Below are 13,830 nucleotides of genomic sequence, written 5' to 3'. Positions count from 1 at the left end.
AGAGGCTTCTGGAGAAAAGAAGAGTCATTCAGCTTAAGCTTAGCTTCCACCTCAAGTGGATTGCCTAAAACTTCTCCCATCAGATCTTACTAGGCTACAAGTTTGGGGTTTCTAGATTCCAAGCTGACACCTTAAACTTCCACTTCACACATTAATAAATTGGCAAAAATCAGTTTGGGCCAGCTTTTTAACTTACCTAATATATGCCTGCCATTGTGAAGAGTATTGAAAAAGGACATGTACAAGTACTATATCACAGAAAAAACAGATTTGATCTTTATTATTTTGGTCCCTAAAACTACAAACTAACATTTGACGGGATACCATAAGTGTCTTATCCAAGAACCTATTTTAAAACCACTTTCATGCTCGTAGTAATATTAACTTTGACCAAAACAGAAGAGTTGAAAAACCATTCTTGCTGCTCTGCTTTAATTAGGAATCCTAAAGAGAAGACATACCCCAGAGGGACTGAACATGGGTCTTATTGATGTAACACCTCAGTGTGCTGGAAGGGAAAAAAGGTCCTGAAGCAATCCACTGAGAGCTGGCAACAAGAAAGTCCTGGTGACCGACATGGACTCTCTAGCTCTCCCTTATGACAACAGATATAGTTGGAGTTAGAGAAAAGACTTTACCAGGTCCTTTGTGAATCCTGCAAAAAATTAAATACAAAAAGATCATCAATCTCTTCCATGAGAGGGTCCCCATAGGGGCAACATTATAGTGTTGGTTTGTTTTTTAAATGCTTACCTGATGTCTTAGAATGGATATTAAGAATTGGTTCCAAGGCAGAAGAGTGGTGGGCAACTGAAGTTAACCAATTTGCTTAAGGTCACACAGCAAGGAAATATCTGAGATCATATTTGAAATCAAGACCTTCCCATCCAGGCCTAGCTCTTTATCCACTGAACCACCTACTTGCCCCAAACACTTTGGTTTTTAAAGGTCGGATGTGAAGGTTTTCTGGAGTTTGAATTATTATCTTAAGGGATAGAGTGCCTAGGCCTGGAGTCAGAAGGGCATGAGTTTAAATCTGGCCCGATACTTCCTAGCTGTCACTTAATTCCCATTTTTCTGTCTTAGAATCAAAACCTAAAACAGAAACTAAGGCTATAGGAGGAAAAAATGCAATTCTGCCTCCTCTCAAGGATTTTTAAAAATGTCCTTTTTCAAGGCTCTCTAACAGAAGCCAGCTCTAAAAGCAATACCAAGTCCTACCATCTGTCCATTTACAGTTCTCAATCAACTAGCATTTATTAAGCACTACTGTGTACCAGGCTCTATACTAAATCAAAACAGTCTCTGTTCTCAAGGAGCTCACAGTCCGAGGGAGGCTTTCCTTAAAAATTAAGCTCTTTGAGGGCAGGAACTGTCTTTTGCTTGTATGCTCAGTTCAGTCCAGTGCTAGGCACATAGTTAGTCTTGTATCTCCAGCCCTTAGTAAATACCTGGCATTGAGTAGGGAGGCATATTTAATAAATGTTTGCTGATTTGCATAATAAATGCTTTATTTTCTCGTATCTTCAGTGGGAAGGGCAGGTGGTCGGTTGAAGAAATGCGACTAGACAAATGTTAGGGCTTTCTGGGTTTTGCTTCAATTATTAAACCTTGGGGAAACTCCACCTAGAAATCCGTGGAACCATGTAAAGTCCTTGACCTTGAGAGGAGACAAAACAGAATGAACATTTCTAGCAGTTGGAGAAAAGTCACTAAAGATGGGTTTGGGGTGGGGGAGGGGCAGGGCTTTGGGGATCTGGGGGAAAGAATATGTAGGGTAGTCGGCAGTTTATCTGCAATAGGTTTTGGAATCAACAAGTCCTGAGTTCCCAATCTGTCTAGCTGTGTGACCTTGGGCCAGTCCCTGTGCTTATTAGCCTCAGTTTCCTCATGCGAAAAACGGGGTTCAGTGACTAGCACCGTGCACAGGAACGGTGTCCTGGAGGAGGGAGGGGGAAAAACTGGCTCCGGGGGGCGGGTCTGGACTCTAGGGACCCGCCCATCCCGCCCAGCGGGGCCCGGGCGCTCACGCACCTTGGCCAGGGAGAACCACGACGGGAGCGGGAGGCCGCCCCCTTCAGGAGAGCCGGGTGCGAGGCCGTGACTGAAGCTGGCGCTGGCGCCGCTTCCGCTGGCTGTTGTACAACTTCTGGGCGATCTTCCGCTCATGGCCCGCGGGCACTGGCCGGTTGGTGCGGAGCTCCCGCTCCCGCCGGGTGCGGCCCTTGCTCCAGCCGGGACCGCGGATCGGATATTCCCGTAGGTTGTAGTAGTCGTAACAGTCGTAGTGCTCCTCCTCGAAGTTCGCTAGCGGCAGCTCTTCCTGTGATTTCTGCCGGGTCGGGAGACGAGGCCGACGCAGCGGAGGGGACTGTGGCGGGGATGGTGATGGCAGTCGCTCCGCTTCCCTCTCCATCCCGGGGGCGCATTCCGTATCCTCGGCACTCCTCCTGGGAGTAAGGTTCATGCCACGTGCACGAACCCGGAGTGGCCATTGGCTCAGCCGAAGGGGCGGCACCGACAAGTCCCGCCCCTTGCCTTGCGTCACAGAGCGAGCAACCAATCGTCGTCCGACCTATGTCAGGTGCCTTCCCATAACTCCCTCTCTCCTAGCCACAAGCAAGGAAACTCTTCCAAGTAGATGGAGTTGATGGTTTAGTCCTCTCTTACCTTGTAGAATTTTGAGGGGAGGGCTGCCCCACTCCACGAGCCTCCTCTTCTCATTACCCTCTCGCGAGACTTCTTACAATCGAAAAGATCCTCCAGAACTACCTATCCCACCGTGCTTATCTAGGGTCTAAAGGACCTTGTTCTTAAAGTAGCAAAGTACTTGCTTTATAGAAGGGGCTTAATATGTATTGTGGCATTCATCTATCCGTCCTGCTCTGTCTGCTTACTTTGACAATAAAGTAATCAGACTGGCTCTACCTAATAATGATAACTTCTAATGCTATTTATATAGCGTTTTAAGGTTTGCAAAGCACTTTGCATGTGTCTGGCATTATTTTAAAACACACTTTGCAAACCTTAAAACGCTATACAAAGAAAATGCTATCTTTGCATTTATATAGCTTCTTGAGATTTTACGAAGTGCTTTGCATACGTATTTGTATCCACTTATGTATCGAATAATGAAGCCTAATGCGATTTATATAGGTCTAAAGTTTGCAAAGTGCTTTGGATCCATCTCTTCCCCAAGTATCTATTAATAATAGTATTTTATAGCACCTTAAGATTGATAGAGCACTTTGATTATATTAAATCTGGTTAATAATAATAGCTGGCAATTATGTAGCATTTTAAGTTGTGCAAAGTGCGTGTATTATATTTATCTGTTAATATATCAATTATCTCTAATAAAAATAACTAGCATTTATATATCACTTTAAGGTTTGAAAAGTTCTTTGGGGGTAGATAAGTGGCACAGTAGAAAGAGCACCAGGTTTAGAAGCAGGAGAAGCTGGGCTCAAATCTAGCCTCAGACAAGTCTTAGTCATGTGATCCTGGGCAAGTCACTTAACCCAGATTGTCTGGTCCTTAATTGTTCTTCCATTTTAGTAGTGATACTAAGATAAAAAGAAAAGAAAGAAAGAAAAGAAAAAGATAAAAAAAGAATAGATATTTATATAGTGCCTAGCCTTTGCCCTTCTGTCTTAGACTTGTTACTAGTGTCAAATAGAAAAAACGCAGAACTATTAAATAGTCAAAATCACTCTTTAATCAAGGGAAAAAGGGGTTCAGCGCTACTAGGTTATGACAACAGAGCTGCTCCCCGAGACTGCACAGAGTCTGGAGGCCCTGGTCACTGACCCCTGGGAGTGCCACTCACTCAGGATGGACTCGGAGGAACAAAAGAATTTGGGGAGCCTATATACCACTCTAGATGACCTGGTGGCTTGGAGTGAGAGGGACAGTTGACTGACTTTACAATGGTAAGAAAAGAAAATGAGGAGTTCCAGACAGGAATAACAGTGAGGGGCTGATGCCCCATAATGGACACAAAAGAGAAAGATTCAGCCCAGGGCTGGGCCAGTTTGGCAATGGACGTTAGCCTAGGGGGAGAAACCATTGGGACAGAAGAGATATTTAATATTAGATGGAATTAGCTGCTCCCACCCAAACTACCAGGATGTCCATTGTCTGGTGAAGTGGGACCTTCCTTGGGGGAAATCTCTCCTGTGGCAAGGTCCAAGCCTGGGGTTTATACCCTCAAACTAAATAAACTGGGGACTTCTATATTTCCATGTTGACGCAAGGCCTTTATCTAAAGTACATACACATGTATGTGTGTGTGTATAATATATGTATATATAATTAACTTTATATTTCTCTTTCTCTATCAAGGAGTTCCTCAGCATAGCTCCAACCCAATTTAGGATCCATCAAACAGCTCTCTCTACAGACCATAGGATGACAGACATCATAGATCATGGAATCAAAGCTCTCTGCCTGGAAGAGACCTCAGAGACCATCTATTTCATCCAGCCTCCTCCTTTTATAAATGAGGAAACCAAGATCCTGGGAATCCCTGGATCATAGGACTATAGCTGTATAGCTAGAAGAGAACTCATAGGCCCTTCGGGCCATCCAACCTCCTCATTTTTGTTGATGAAGAAACGGAGGCTCATGGCAGTTTATAGATGGAAGCCATTTTATCCATCTCCCTCATTTTATACATGCTGAAACTGAGGCCCAGAAAAAGTTTTTGTCCAAGTCATCCATTAATTAATGAGGAATAAGAGTACCTCATTTCACATCCCAGCACTGCTACCTGCTAAATCTGTGTGACTTTGAGTAGGCTACTTATTTTCCTTGGGTCTCAGTTTCCTCATCTGTAAAATAAGGGAGTTGGGGTCCCACCATTGTCCTTGGGGTCCCTTCCAGCTCTGGATCTATATAATGCTATTTACGATCTGTCCTTTGCTGCCTGTGTGGCCTAAAGCAAGGCATTTACTCTCCCTTGGTCTCAGTTTCCCCGACTGCAGAATGAGGGGTTGGACTGGATAGCCTTGAAGTAACCTCCAGTTCCAAATTTATAATCCTGTGATCCACAAATTTCAGAGGTGAGACTAGAACTCAGTTCTCCTTCTTGTCTAGTGCTTTGGTGAGAATTTCTGAATATTTCTGAATATAGTACTATAGACCAAAGATGTCCAAGATGGTATTTAATGACCCTTCTGAATTTGTGTTGTGCTGAATCTTCTGTCCTTTTCATATCACCAAATTTCTTCCAATATCCCTTCCCCTCCCTCAGAGAGCCATTCCATATGTCAGAGTTTTTTCAAATTAAAAAAAAAAGAAAAACAAGTTATCAAGACTGATTATTATATCTAAAAAATTTGAGAACATATGGAATGTACCACTCCTGTGAGCCTCCCACCTCTGCAAAAAAGGTAGAAGGAGTGATTTCTCAAAATATCTCCTTTGGAACCATGCTTATTCTTTATAATTTTGCTATGTTCACTGTGTGTGATCTTTCCATTTACATTGTTGTCAGGATGGTGTATATTGTATTCTTGGCTCAGCTTCATTCTGCATCAGTTCATGTGAATCTTTTCCTACTTCTCTGTATTCACATATTCATCACTTCTTGAAGCTCAGCAACATTCTCTCACATTTATGTACCGTAACCAGCCATTCCCCAATCGATGGGCCTTCCTTGTCACCATTCTGGATGTCCCTTTGCTACTACAAAAAACTCTGTCATAAATATTTTGGTGCCATCATATGAGGACTCTTCTCATCATTGACCTCTTTGGGGAGTGAATCCAGAAGCAGAAGCCCTGGGTCAAAGGATATGCGTATCTTCATCTCTTTAGTTGTACAAGTCCAAATCGTTGTCCTAAATGGTGGCGCTGTTTCATAGCTCAACCACGGACCAGAGTGTCCATCTGCCCACAATAGCTCCTCCCCCCAACATGGGTTATTTCCCTATTTTGTCATCACCAAACTGGAAGGCATGAGGTGAAATCTCAGGATTGTTTTGTTTATTATTCTTATTCTTATTCGTTTATTATTATCTGGCTCATTCCTTTATATGACTACTTGTAATTCTTTTGTTTGTTATTTGGTTGTTTGTTCATCTCCTATAGTGGCTTATCTATTAGGAAATGAATTTGGTTATATATTTATATAACTTTATGTCTTTTATTTATATTATATTTATAACTTACATATTGATATGAATATGGACACTGAGATATATATACATACACAGATAAATATACATATATGATCTGTTAATTGTCTGCAATACCAAATCCCTATCTGAAGATTTTTTCCCATTTCATGACTTCCTTTATTATTCTAGATGCCTTAATTTTGTTTGTACAAAAACTTTCCAGTTTCATCTAATCAAATTGATTTGTTTTATCTTTTGCAACTTCCTCTATCCTTTGTCTCACCAAAAATACATGTCCTGTCCGGAGCAGTGGAAGAGGTATAATCTACTTCTCTTCTAATTTTCTGTTCTCTCATTGATTTTTCAGATTTCCCAGACTTATGTCTCCTGTCACAGTCCCTCCCCATTCAGAGCCTGCCTCAGCGGCTGGGGGACTGGGGTTTATGCCATCCTTCTGAAACACTGGCCTTGTGATCCTGAACCAGACATCTAAGCTCTCAGAGCCCCCAGGCTACTCGCCAAGATGTTAAGTTCCTGAGAAGCTGCCAACCTGTAGAGGAAGTTTCCTGTGCCAGTGAAATCACAGGTCTAATCCCAGTTTCAGATTGGATAAAATTAATTTAGGATCTTTCCATTTCACCTTGAAGAATAACTGAGCCCAGCTTGAACCCAGCTTATAAACATTTCTCATGCTACCTCATAACAACCATGGCCTCGAGCACATATTGAGATTCGATGGCCTCAGTTTCCCGATATGTAAAATGAGAAGCCTTAGAAGATCTTTGAAGTCCCTTCCAATTATATTAATGAGGGTTTAATTTGCTCTAAGGGAGAGCCCTTCTATCTAAAATTCTACAGGGCTCTTAAATCTGGGCCCAACAAGACAAATATGCAGATTCATCAAAGTCTTCTTTCGATGTCTGATGTTGTCTCTGTGAACTTCAGTCTGTCAGAAACAAAGGCACCCAGACCTTGAGGCTGCTCATCTAAGCACTAATTTTTGAGGCCCAGAACCAGGTACAGGTTGGCTAAAAGTGAAAAGTTTTCAGCCACAGCAACCTACAAAACAGCTAGGTGGCACAATGGACAAAGCGCCAGGCCTGGAGTCTGGAAGACTCATCTTCCTGAGTTCAAATCTGGCCACAGACACATACCAGCTGTGTGACCCTGGGCAAGTCACTCAACCCTGCCTACCTCATATGTCAAATGAGCTGGAGAAGGCCATGGCAAACCACACCAGTATCTTTGCCACGAAAACCCCAAATGGGCTCATGAAGAGTCGGACACAACTGACCCACAACAGAAGACAGAGAAGTTGCTTTCCCCACGATGTGCCTACAGAGGGAGCACCCACAGGGATAAAATCCTGGATCCTTAAAGTATTTCAACTCTTGGTCTTTGTTGTAGTTATTGTTGTGGAGAGGAAGGATTTTTGTCTAATGTGATGGCAACGATGACGATGACTAAACCCATCCCACCATTTTTGGAAATGACAAACGGGAGTCAACAAGCTGTGGGAAAGGTGTCCAAGAGCAACAGGACTGGAAACAGAAGGGAGAGAAGATTAAAAAAAAAAAAGCTAGAGAAATGATTTCTTGAGGGCTCACTATGTGTTAAGTGCTGGGGCTACACCTACTGGGAAGCCCCTGGCCTAAAGGAGGCTACATCCTAATTGGGGAAGACCATATGGGGAAGAGCGAAGGGGAGGGTCCTTGGCAGGCACGGTCAGAAAGGGCTAGAAGCCTGGATGTGGACAAAGGAGGGCCAAAGCTGGCCATCTGGAGCCCATGACGGTTCTAGGACTGAATCCACGTTTCCAGTGGGGAGAAGATGGCTCAGGTGGAGAGGGATGACCCGCCCCCACCCCAAGCCTGGCCAGGACCACATTCTCGGCTTCTGCTGGTCTCAGTTTCTTCCTGGTTAGTTCTAGTAGATTCACCCACCTTCCTAAACTCCTCCAGAAGTTCTCAAGGGTCCAGAGGTTCTCACGTGAAGAGGAACTGATACCTAACCCCGTTTCTGGGCAGAGCCCAAGATCAAGGCCCCATCCAGGAACGGAGACTTGTACAGATGAGAGAAAGCAGGGCAATGACTGAATTTCCCCAGTTTCCCTAATGAACATAGCCCAATACTCACACTCACTTTGTCTGCCTTTAAGCCCAGAGATCTTCCTCCATCCCCAGCTGCCCCTTCAGTGACTTCCCATTTTCAGGTAGAAAATCCTCAGAGGTCCTTAACTACAGGAGGTATCAGCTGGCCTCTCATAGAACCACAGGCTGACCCTAGGGCAAAGGAGGCAAACTCCTGGCCTCCCTCTTGGCCTGACCAACCCAGACTGCTCTGGGACCAAAATGGGACCTGGATGTGCCCATTTAAAGGAGCAGAAGGACAAGGTAGTCAGGATAGATACGAAGCTCTCAGACTTTTTTTTTTTGGCTAGAAAAGGTCTAGTCTTTGCTTTATTAGGTTGGCATCATGGGACAGGGACAAATTTCCTGCCAGTACCCTCAAGTTGTCTCATCAACTCCTAGTTCTAATGATCAAATTGTTCCATCACTAGAAACTACCTTCAGGAAAATATAAAGTACTAAAGAAGGTTTCTGCCCCAACTCCTTTCTGTTTTTTTTTTTAACCCTTATCTTCTGTCTTACAATGAATCTCAACCATTAGTTACTAGAGTGTTAAGGACTAGGCAATGTGGATGAAGTGACTTGCCCAGGGTCATACAGCTAGGGAGGGTCTGAGGCCACATTTGAATCCAGAACCTTTCACCTCTAGGCCTGGCTCTATATCCACTGAGCCACCCAACTGCCCTCAAATCAAACCACTTTAAGATTTCATTCACTTCTTTTACCTCTTTCTTATTTATTTTTTTGATTTGATTTATCTAAATTTGATAATGGTTGGTTCAAGTCTCCCACTAATATGGTTTTACTGTCTATTTCTTCCTTCAATTCTCCTAGTTTCTCCATTAGAAATTTGGGTGCTATATTATTTGGTGCATATATGTTGATTAGTAATATTTCCTCATTATCTAAAGTCCCTTTTAACAGAATGTAATTACCTTCCCTATCCCTTTTAATCAGGTCTATTTTTGCTTTGGCTTTATCAGATATCATGATTGCAACTCCTGCCTTCTTTCTATCAGTTGAGGCCCAGAAGGTCTTACTCCGTCCTTTAATTCTGACCTTTTGGGTGTCTACCCGCCTCATGTGTGTTTCTTGAAGACAACATATGGTAGGGTTTTGGATTCTAATCCATTCTGCTATTCGTCTATGTTTTATGGGTGAGTTCATCCCATTCACGTTCAAAGTTATGATTGTCACTTGTGGACTCCCTGGAATTTTGATATCCTTCCCTAATTCTAACCTTTCTTCTTCAGCTCTACCTTTTAGTCCAGTGATTTACTTTAAATCAGTCCCCCTTGTCCCCTCCCTTGATATGTTTCCCTTTCTAGTCCCTCCCTTTTTGTTCCCTCCCCCTCCCCCCTCTTCTTCCTTCCCTTTTTTATGTTCCCTCCCCCTCTATCCCCCTTGGTTTTCCCTTCTCCCTACTCTTGTTGGGTAAGATAGAATTCAAGATCCCAATGGATCTGGATGTTATTCCCTCTCAGAGTTGATTTCTCTGAGAGTAAGGTTTAAGTAAAAACTCTCTTACTCTCCTTCTTATAGGAGTTTTCTTCCCCTCCCCTTCCCGTGTGAATCTTTGTGTGAGAAAGATTATTCTATTTGGTCTTTCTTTTCCCCCTATGTACACATTACATTTTCCCCACATATTAATATACATAGATTGATATAAATATAGTCCTTATAGAAGAGAGTTTGAATAAAAGAAAAAGATAACATTTTTTCTCCTTTTCCCTTTCCTTCATATTTACCTTTTCAGGTATTCCATGCTCTTTGTTTTTTGATATCGAACTTTCCACAGAGCTCTGGTCTTTTCTTTGCAAAAACTTGGAAATCTTCTATTTTGTTGAATGCCCATACTTTCCCTTGGAAGTATATAGTCAGTTTTGATGGGTAGCTGATTCTTGGTTGAAGACCCAGCTCTCTTGCCTTTCTGAAAATCATGTTCCATGCCTTACGGTCATTCAGAGTGGAACTTGCAAGGTCTTGTGTGACCCTGATTGGCATTCCTTTATATCTAAATTGTCTTTTTCTGGCTTCTTGTAAGATTTTTTCTTCTGCTTGAAAGCTTTGGAATTTGGCAATTACATTCCTGGGAGTTGTCTTTTGGGGATTTAGTGTAGAGGGTGTTCTGTGAGCTCTTTCAGTGGCTGTATTGCCCCCTTGTTCTAGAATCTCTGGGCAACTTTCTTTGATTATCTCTAGTATTACGATGTCGAGTTTGCTGTTTATTTCTGGCTTTTCTGGTAGTCCAATTATTCTTAAATTGTCTCTTCTTCCTCTATTTTCCAAGTCTGTCACCGTGTTAGTGAGATATTTTATGTTCTCTTCTAATTTCTTGGTCTTTTGGCTTTGCTTTATTAATTCTTGCTCGTTTTCTTCCAGTTAGCTGATTCTGACTTTTAAAGCCTGGTTTTCCTTTTCAGTTTAGTCTAACTGGTTTTGTAGATGCGTGAATTTCTTTTGCATTATTTCCCACTTTTCCTGCCAGAAGGCTTCCATCTTTTTGATCATTTCTGATTCAAATTCTTCATGGGTTTGTGGAGAGTTTCTGTTTCCTTTGGAAGGTTTCGCAGCATTTGCTTGTGTTTCCTCTTCTATCTCCTCTGTATTTTGTATTTTTGCTCCATAAAATGTGTCCAAAGTCGCCCCCTTCTTGTTTTTCTTGGAGTATTGAGGCTTTTGTGCTTCTGTGCTGTTTGCCATCTCTATCTGAGTGGGGAGGTCTAGCTTTTCTTATCTCTGTCTGGTGTTCAGAGGCTTTAACCCCAGGCAAATTGTCCCTTTGTGGGTGTTACTGCTCTCAGTTCCCTCCCGATGCTTCTTCATTGCCTTACTCCCACACTCTGAGCCTGGCTTTGCACTGAGGCCTGCACTCTGAGCAGGGAGGGGCTGTGGCTTCCCGGAGCTCTGAGGGCTCCTGATAGGATTAACTTCCCCTGGGTTGTATTGAGTGTGTCTTAAAGCAGGGACCTTCCCTGAGACTCGGACAGAAGGATCCAGCCAGGGGGCTACAGGCTCCCCTCTGTCTCTCTCTGTTTCCCTGCTGTCTGAGTGCCCCTGTGACTGGCTCAGGTTGTTTTCAGGGTGTGGCCTTCAGAATAGCCGGGCCTGGGGTCCTTTTGCTGGCTCTTAGGTTCCTGCTGCTGCCTTGGACTCAGCGCTCTGGGTTGGGGGGGATGGGTCCTGGGACCTTCCTTCTGCCTATCCCTTAGATCCGAGTGATCTCGGGTTCTGGCTTTTGGGGGGCCAAACCTTTTGATCCAGGTCCAGGAGGAGGGTTCCCGGGTTCTATCCTGTTGTTTGTTTTGAATTTCAGTGTTTTAGGAGCATACAGTTTGAGATCTGTAAGGAAGGGATTTCCGGAGATCTGAACTTTAGCTCTCTCTAAGCCACCATCTTGACCGGAACTCAAATCAAACAATTTTAAAGGAATAGGTTCCAATCCCTCTGGTTTTACTGATGGTGAACTGACTCTGACAATGGTAAGAGCCCCAATTATCAATCAATTGCATCCAAAGATGCCACACTCCAAGAAATGACCTAGCTGCCCCTTCAGGTCATTTTAACATTCTTCCCACTAAAAATGGCCAGTCCCCTGGAGATTGGTCTTCCCTAAACTAATTAAGGTCATCAATATCTATTCAAAGACATCTTTGCAGTTTCTTGGTCATGCTGAAGTCGGAGGGAGCAGCATCATAGAGCTGAGGTTGGAAGAGATCTCAGAGGCCATCACATCCAGGATTCTACTACTCTTACAGATAAGGAAACTGAGGCTCCAGAAGATGAAGTGGCTTAGAGGATCAGAGTCCTAAAGATAGAAGAGACCTTGGGTCCCTCTAGGTCTATATCCTCAATTTACAGATGTGGAAACTGAGGACCATGGAGGTCAAGAGATTTGCCCAAGGCCATATTGCAAGGATGGAGGGGTCCAATATACCCAGAAGTGCCCTGGCTCCAGGACCAATGCTTTGCCCACTGTACGAGGTTGCCTACAAAGCCACCCATTTTTTATTTTACTCTCCTATTTGGTGCTATATAATTAGGAGGAGGGAAGAGTGACCTACATAACATCGTGAGGAGCGGTACAATCTGGGCGGCTCATTAAGAGGACACGTCCCAGAGGACCATTTTTAATAAATCACTGATGCATGACTTCCATCCACATAGCCTGACTCCATGTGACTTGGAAGGGAAAAAGTGACTCGATAAGGAGTCACACAGAGACTCCCAGGCAAAGGAGAAAGCTGTTCCTGGTCACCAGTGTAGACATAGGAGCCATTCATTGGAGCCTCATTCCAATGAGTTTCTGATGACTTGCTCTGGGCTCACACCCTATCTCCACCTGGGATGGGCAGTTCTGTGTGGTCTTTGAATGAAGGAATGTGAAATGATATTCTGGCTCCTTGACCTGAGAAATATTTTCAGTATTTAGTCAGTACTGTGGGAGAATAGAACTCCAATCAATAAACCTTTATTAAGCAGCATCTCTTATGTGTTGGGCTCTGGAGATGCCAAGAGAAGAAATTGACCCTTTAAACAATCAGCCTATAGCTAGTCAACTCAGTAGATAAAGAGCCAGATCAAGAGAGGGGAGTTCCTGGGTTCAAATGTGGCCTCAGAAACTTGTGAATCTTAAAACTACTCAGACTCTACTTTAGAAGATTTGTTTAAGCAACTTCCCCTATTGCACCAATGGAGATACTTGATCAGGAATGTATTGGGAACTTTTAAAATTACTCCACCCTATTCAGACAGTGCCTTAGGGGAAGATAAAGTTGAAAACTCCTGATTAAACAATGAAAAGTCCCCAATTCATACCTTATAGTAAAGCTAAAAGAAGAAGAAGAAGGAGAAGGAGAAGAAGAAGAAGAAGAAGAAGAAGAAGAAGAAGAAGAAGAAGAAGGAGGAGGAGGAGGAGGAGGAGGAGGAGGAGGAGGAGGAGGAGGAGGAGGAGGAGGAGGAGGAGGAGGAGGAGGAGGAGGAGAAGGAGAAGGAGAAGGAGAAGGAGAAGGAGAAGGAGAAGAAGAAGAAGAAGAAGAAGAAGAAGAAGAAGAAGAAGAAGAAGAAGAAGAAGAAGAAGAAGAAGAAGAAGAAGAAGAAGAAGAAAGAAGAAGAGGAGGAGGCTAGGTTATGAAGTTCTTTGAATGTCAAACACAGCATTTTGTATTTGATCTCAAGAACACTGATAGTGGAGACCCAATCTCAAAACAAACAAGCGAATAAATAAAAGCAAATTTCCAGTGAAAGAGAAACTACTGCCTCCTGAAGCAGCCTAATCTCTTAAGTATAGATTTAATTTGTAGGAAGTCTTTCCAGAGCCCAACTTGCCCTTTCCTAACTTCTCTCCCTTGCCTTCTCCCTTCTGTCCTCTGTAGGCAGCAGCAGAAAAGCCTACTCCTTCTATACAATAGCCAATTCAAAGACCTGAAAGTACTCTCATGTCCTAAATCTCTTCTTCAGGTTAAATATCCCCAGTCTCACAAGTGATGGCATAATCTTGAAGGCTGTTACCATCCTGGTTGCCTTCCTCTTCTGCTTAATGGTGTGTTTGTTGTGTTGTTTCAGTCCTGTCTGATTTTG

The 13,830-nt window shown here is 43.3% G+C and overlaps 1 protein-coding gene and 1 non-coding gene across 5 annotated transcripts; one reads left to right on the top strand and one right to left on the bottom strand.

Moving 5' to 3' along the window:
* Positions 1–253: 253 nt before the first annotated feature.
* Positions 254–3,606, bottom strand: NUPR2 (nuclear protein 2, transcriptional regulator). Of its 4 annotated transcripts, none has more exons than XR_008916857.1 (3): positions 2,035–3,606; positions 754–1,660; positions 254–655 (listed from the first exon to the last, which is right to left on the bottom strand). XR_008916857.1 is itself a non-coding variant. In XM_056819705.1 (2 exons), the coding sequence occupies exon 1, from the start codon at positions 2,465–2,467 to the stop codon at positions 2,078–2,080; it is 390 nt and encodes a 129-aa protein (XP_056675683.1). In that variant the 5' UTR covers positions 2,468–3,606; the 3' UTR covers positions 254–1,660; positions 2,035–2,077. The 4 variants fall into 4 exon arrangements, 2 of the variants coding, with proteins under 2 accessions (XP_056675683.1, XP_001363260.2); XR_463477.3 differs by having other exon boundaries at positions 1,452–1,660; XM_056819705.1 differs by having other exon boundaries at positions 254–1,660.
* Positions 3,607–7,192: 3,586 nt separating this feature from the next.
* Positions 7,193–7,294, top strand: MIR12324B (microRNA mir-12324b). Its single transcript, NR_162872.1, has one exon. It is a non-coding gene; the product is annotated as a microRNA mir-12324b (primary transcript).
* Positions 7,295–13,830: the final 6,536 nt, after the last annotated feature.

Source organism: Monodelphis domestica, chromosome 2, assembly GCF_027887165.1.
Source record: "Monodelphis domestica isolate mMonDom1 chromosome 2, mMonDom1.pri, whole genome shotgun sequence".
In the NCBI taxonomy this organism is placed as follows: domain Eukaryota; kingdom Metazoa; phylum Chordata; class Mammalia; order Didelphimorphia; family Didelphidae; genus Monodelphis; species Monodelphis domestica.
The sequence above is the reverse complement of the archived record's forward strand: the minus strand, read 5'-3'. Positions and strand labels throughout refer to the sequence as shown.

Coding starts and splice junctions, on each gene's coding strand:
- NUPR2 (XM_056819705.1), bottom strand. CDS start 2,467: ATGAACCTTACTCCCAGGAGGAGTGCCGAGGATACGGAATGCGCCCCC.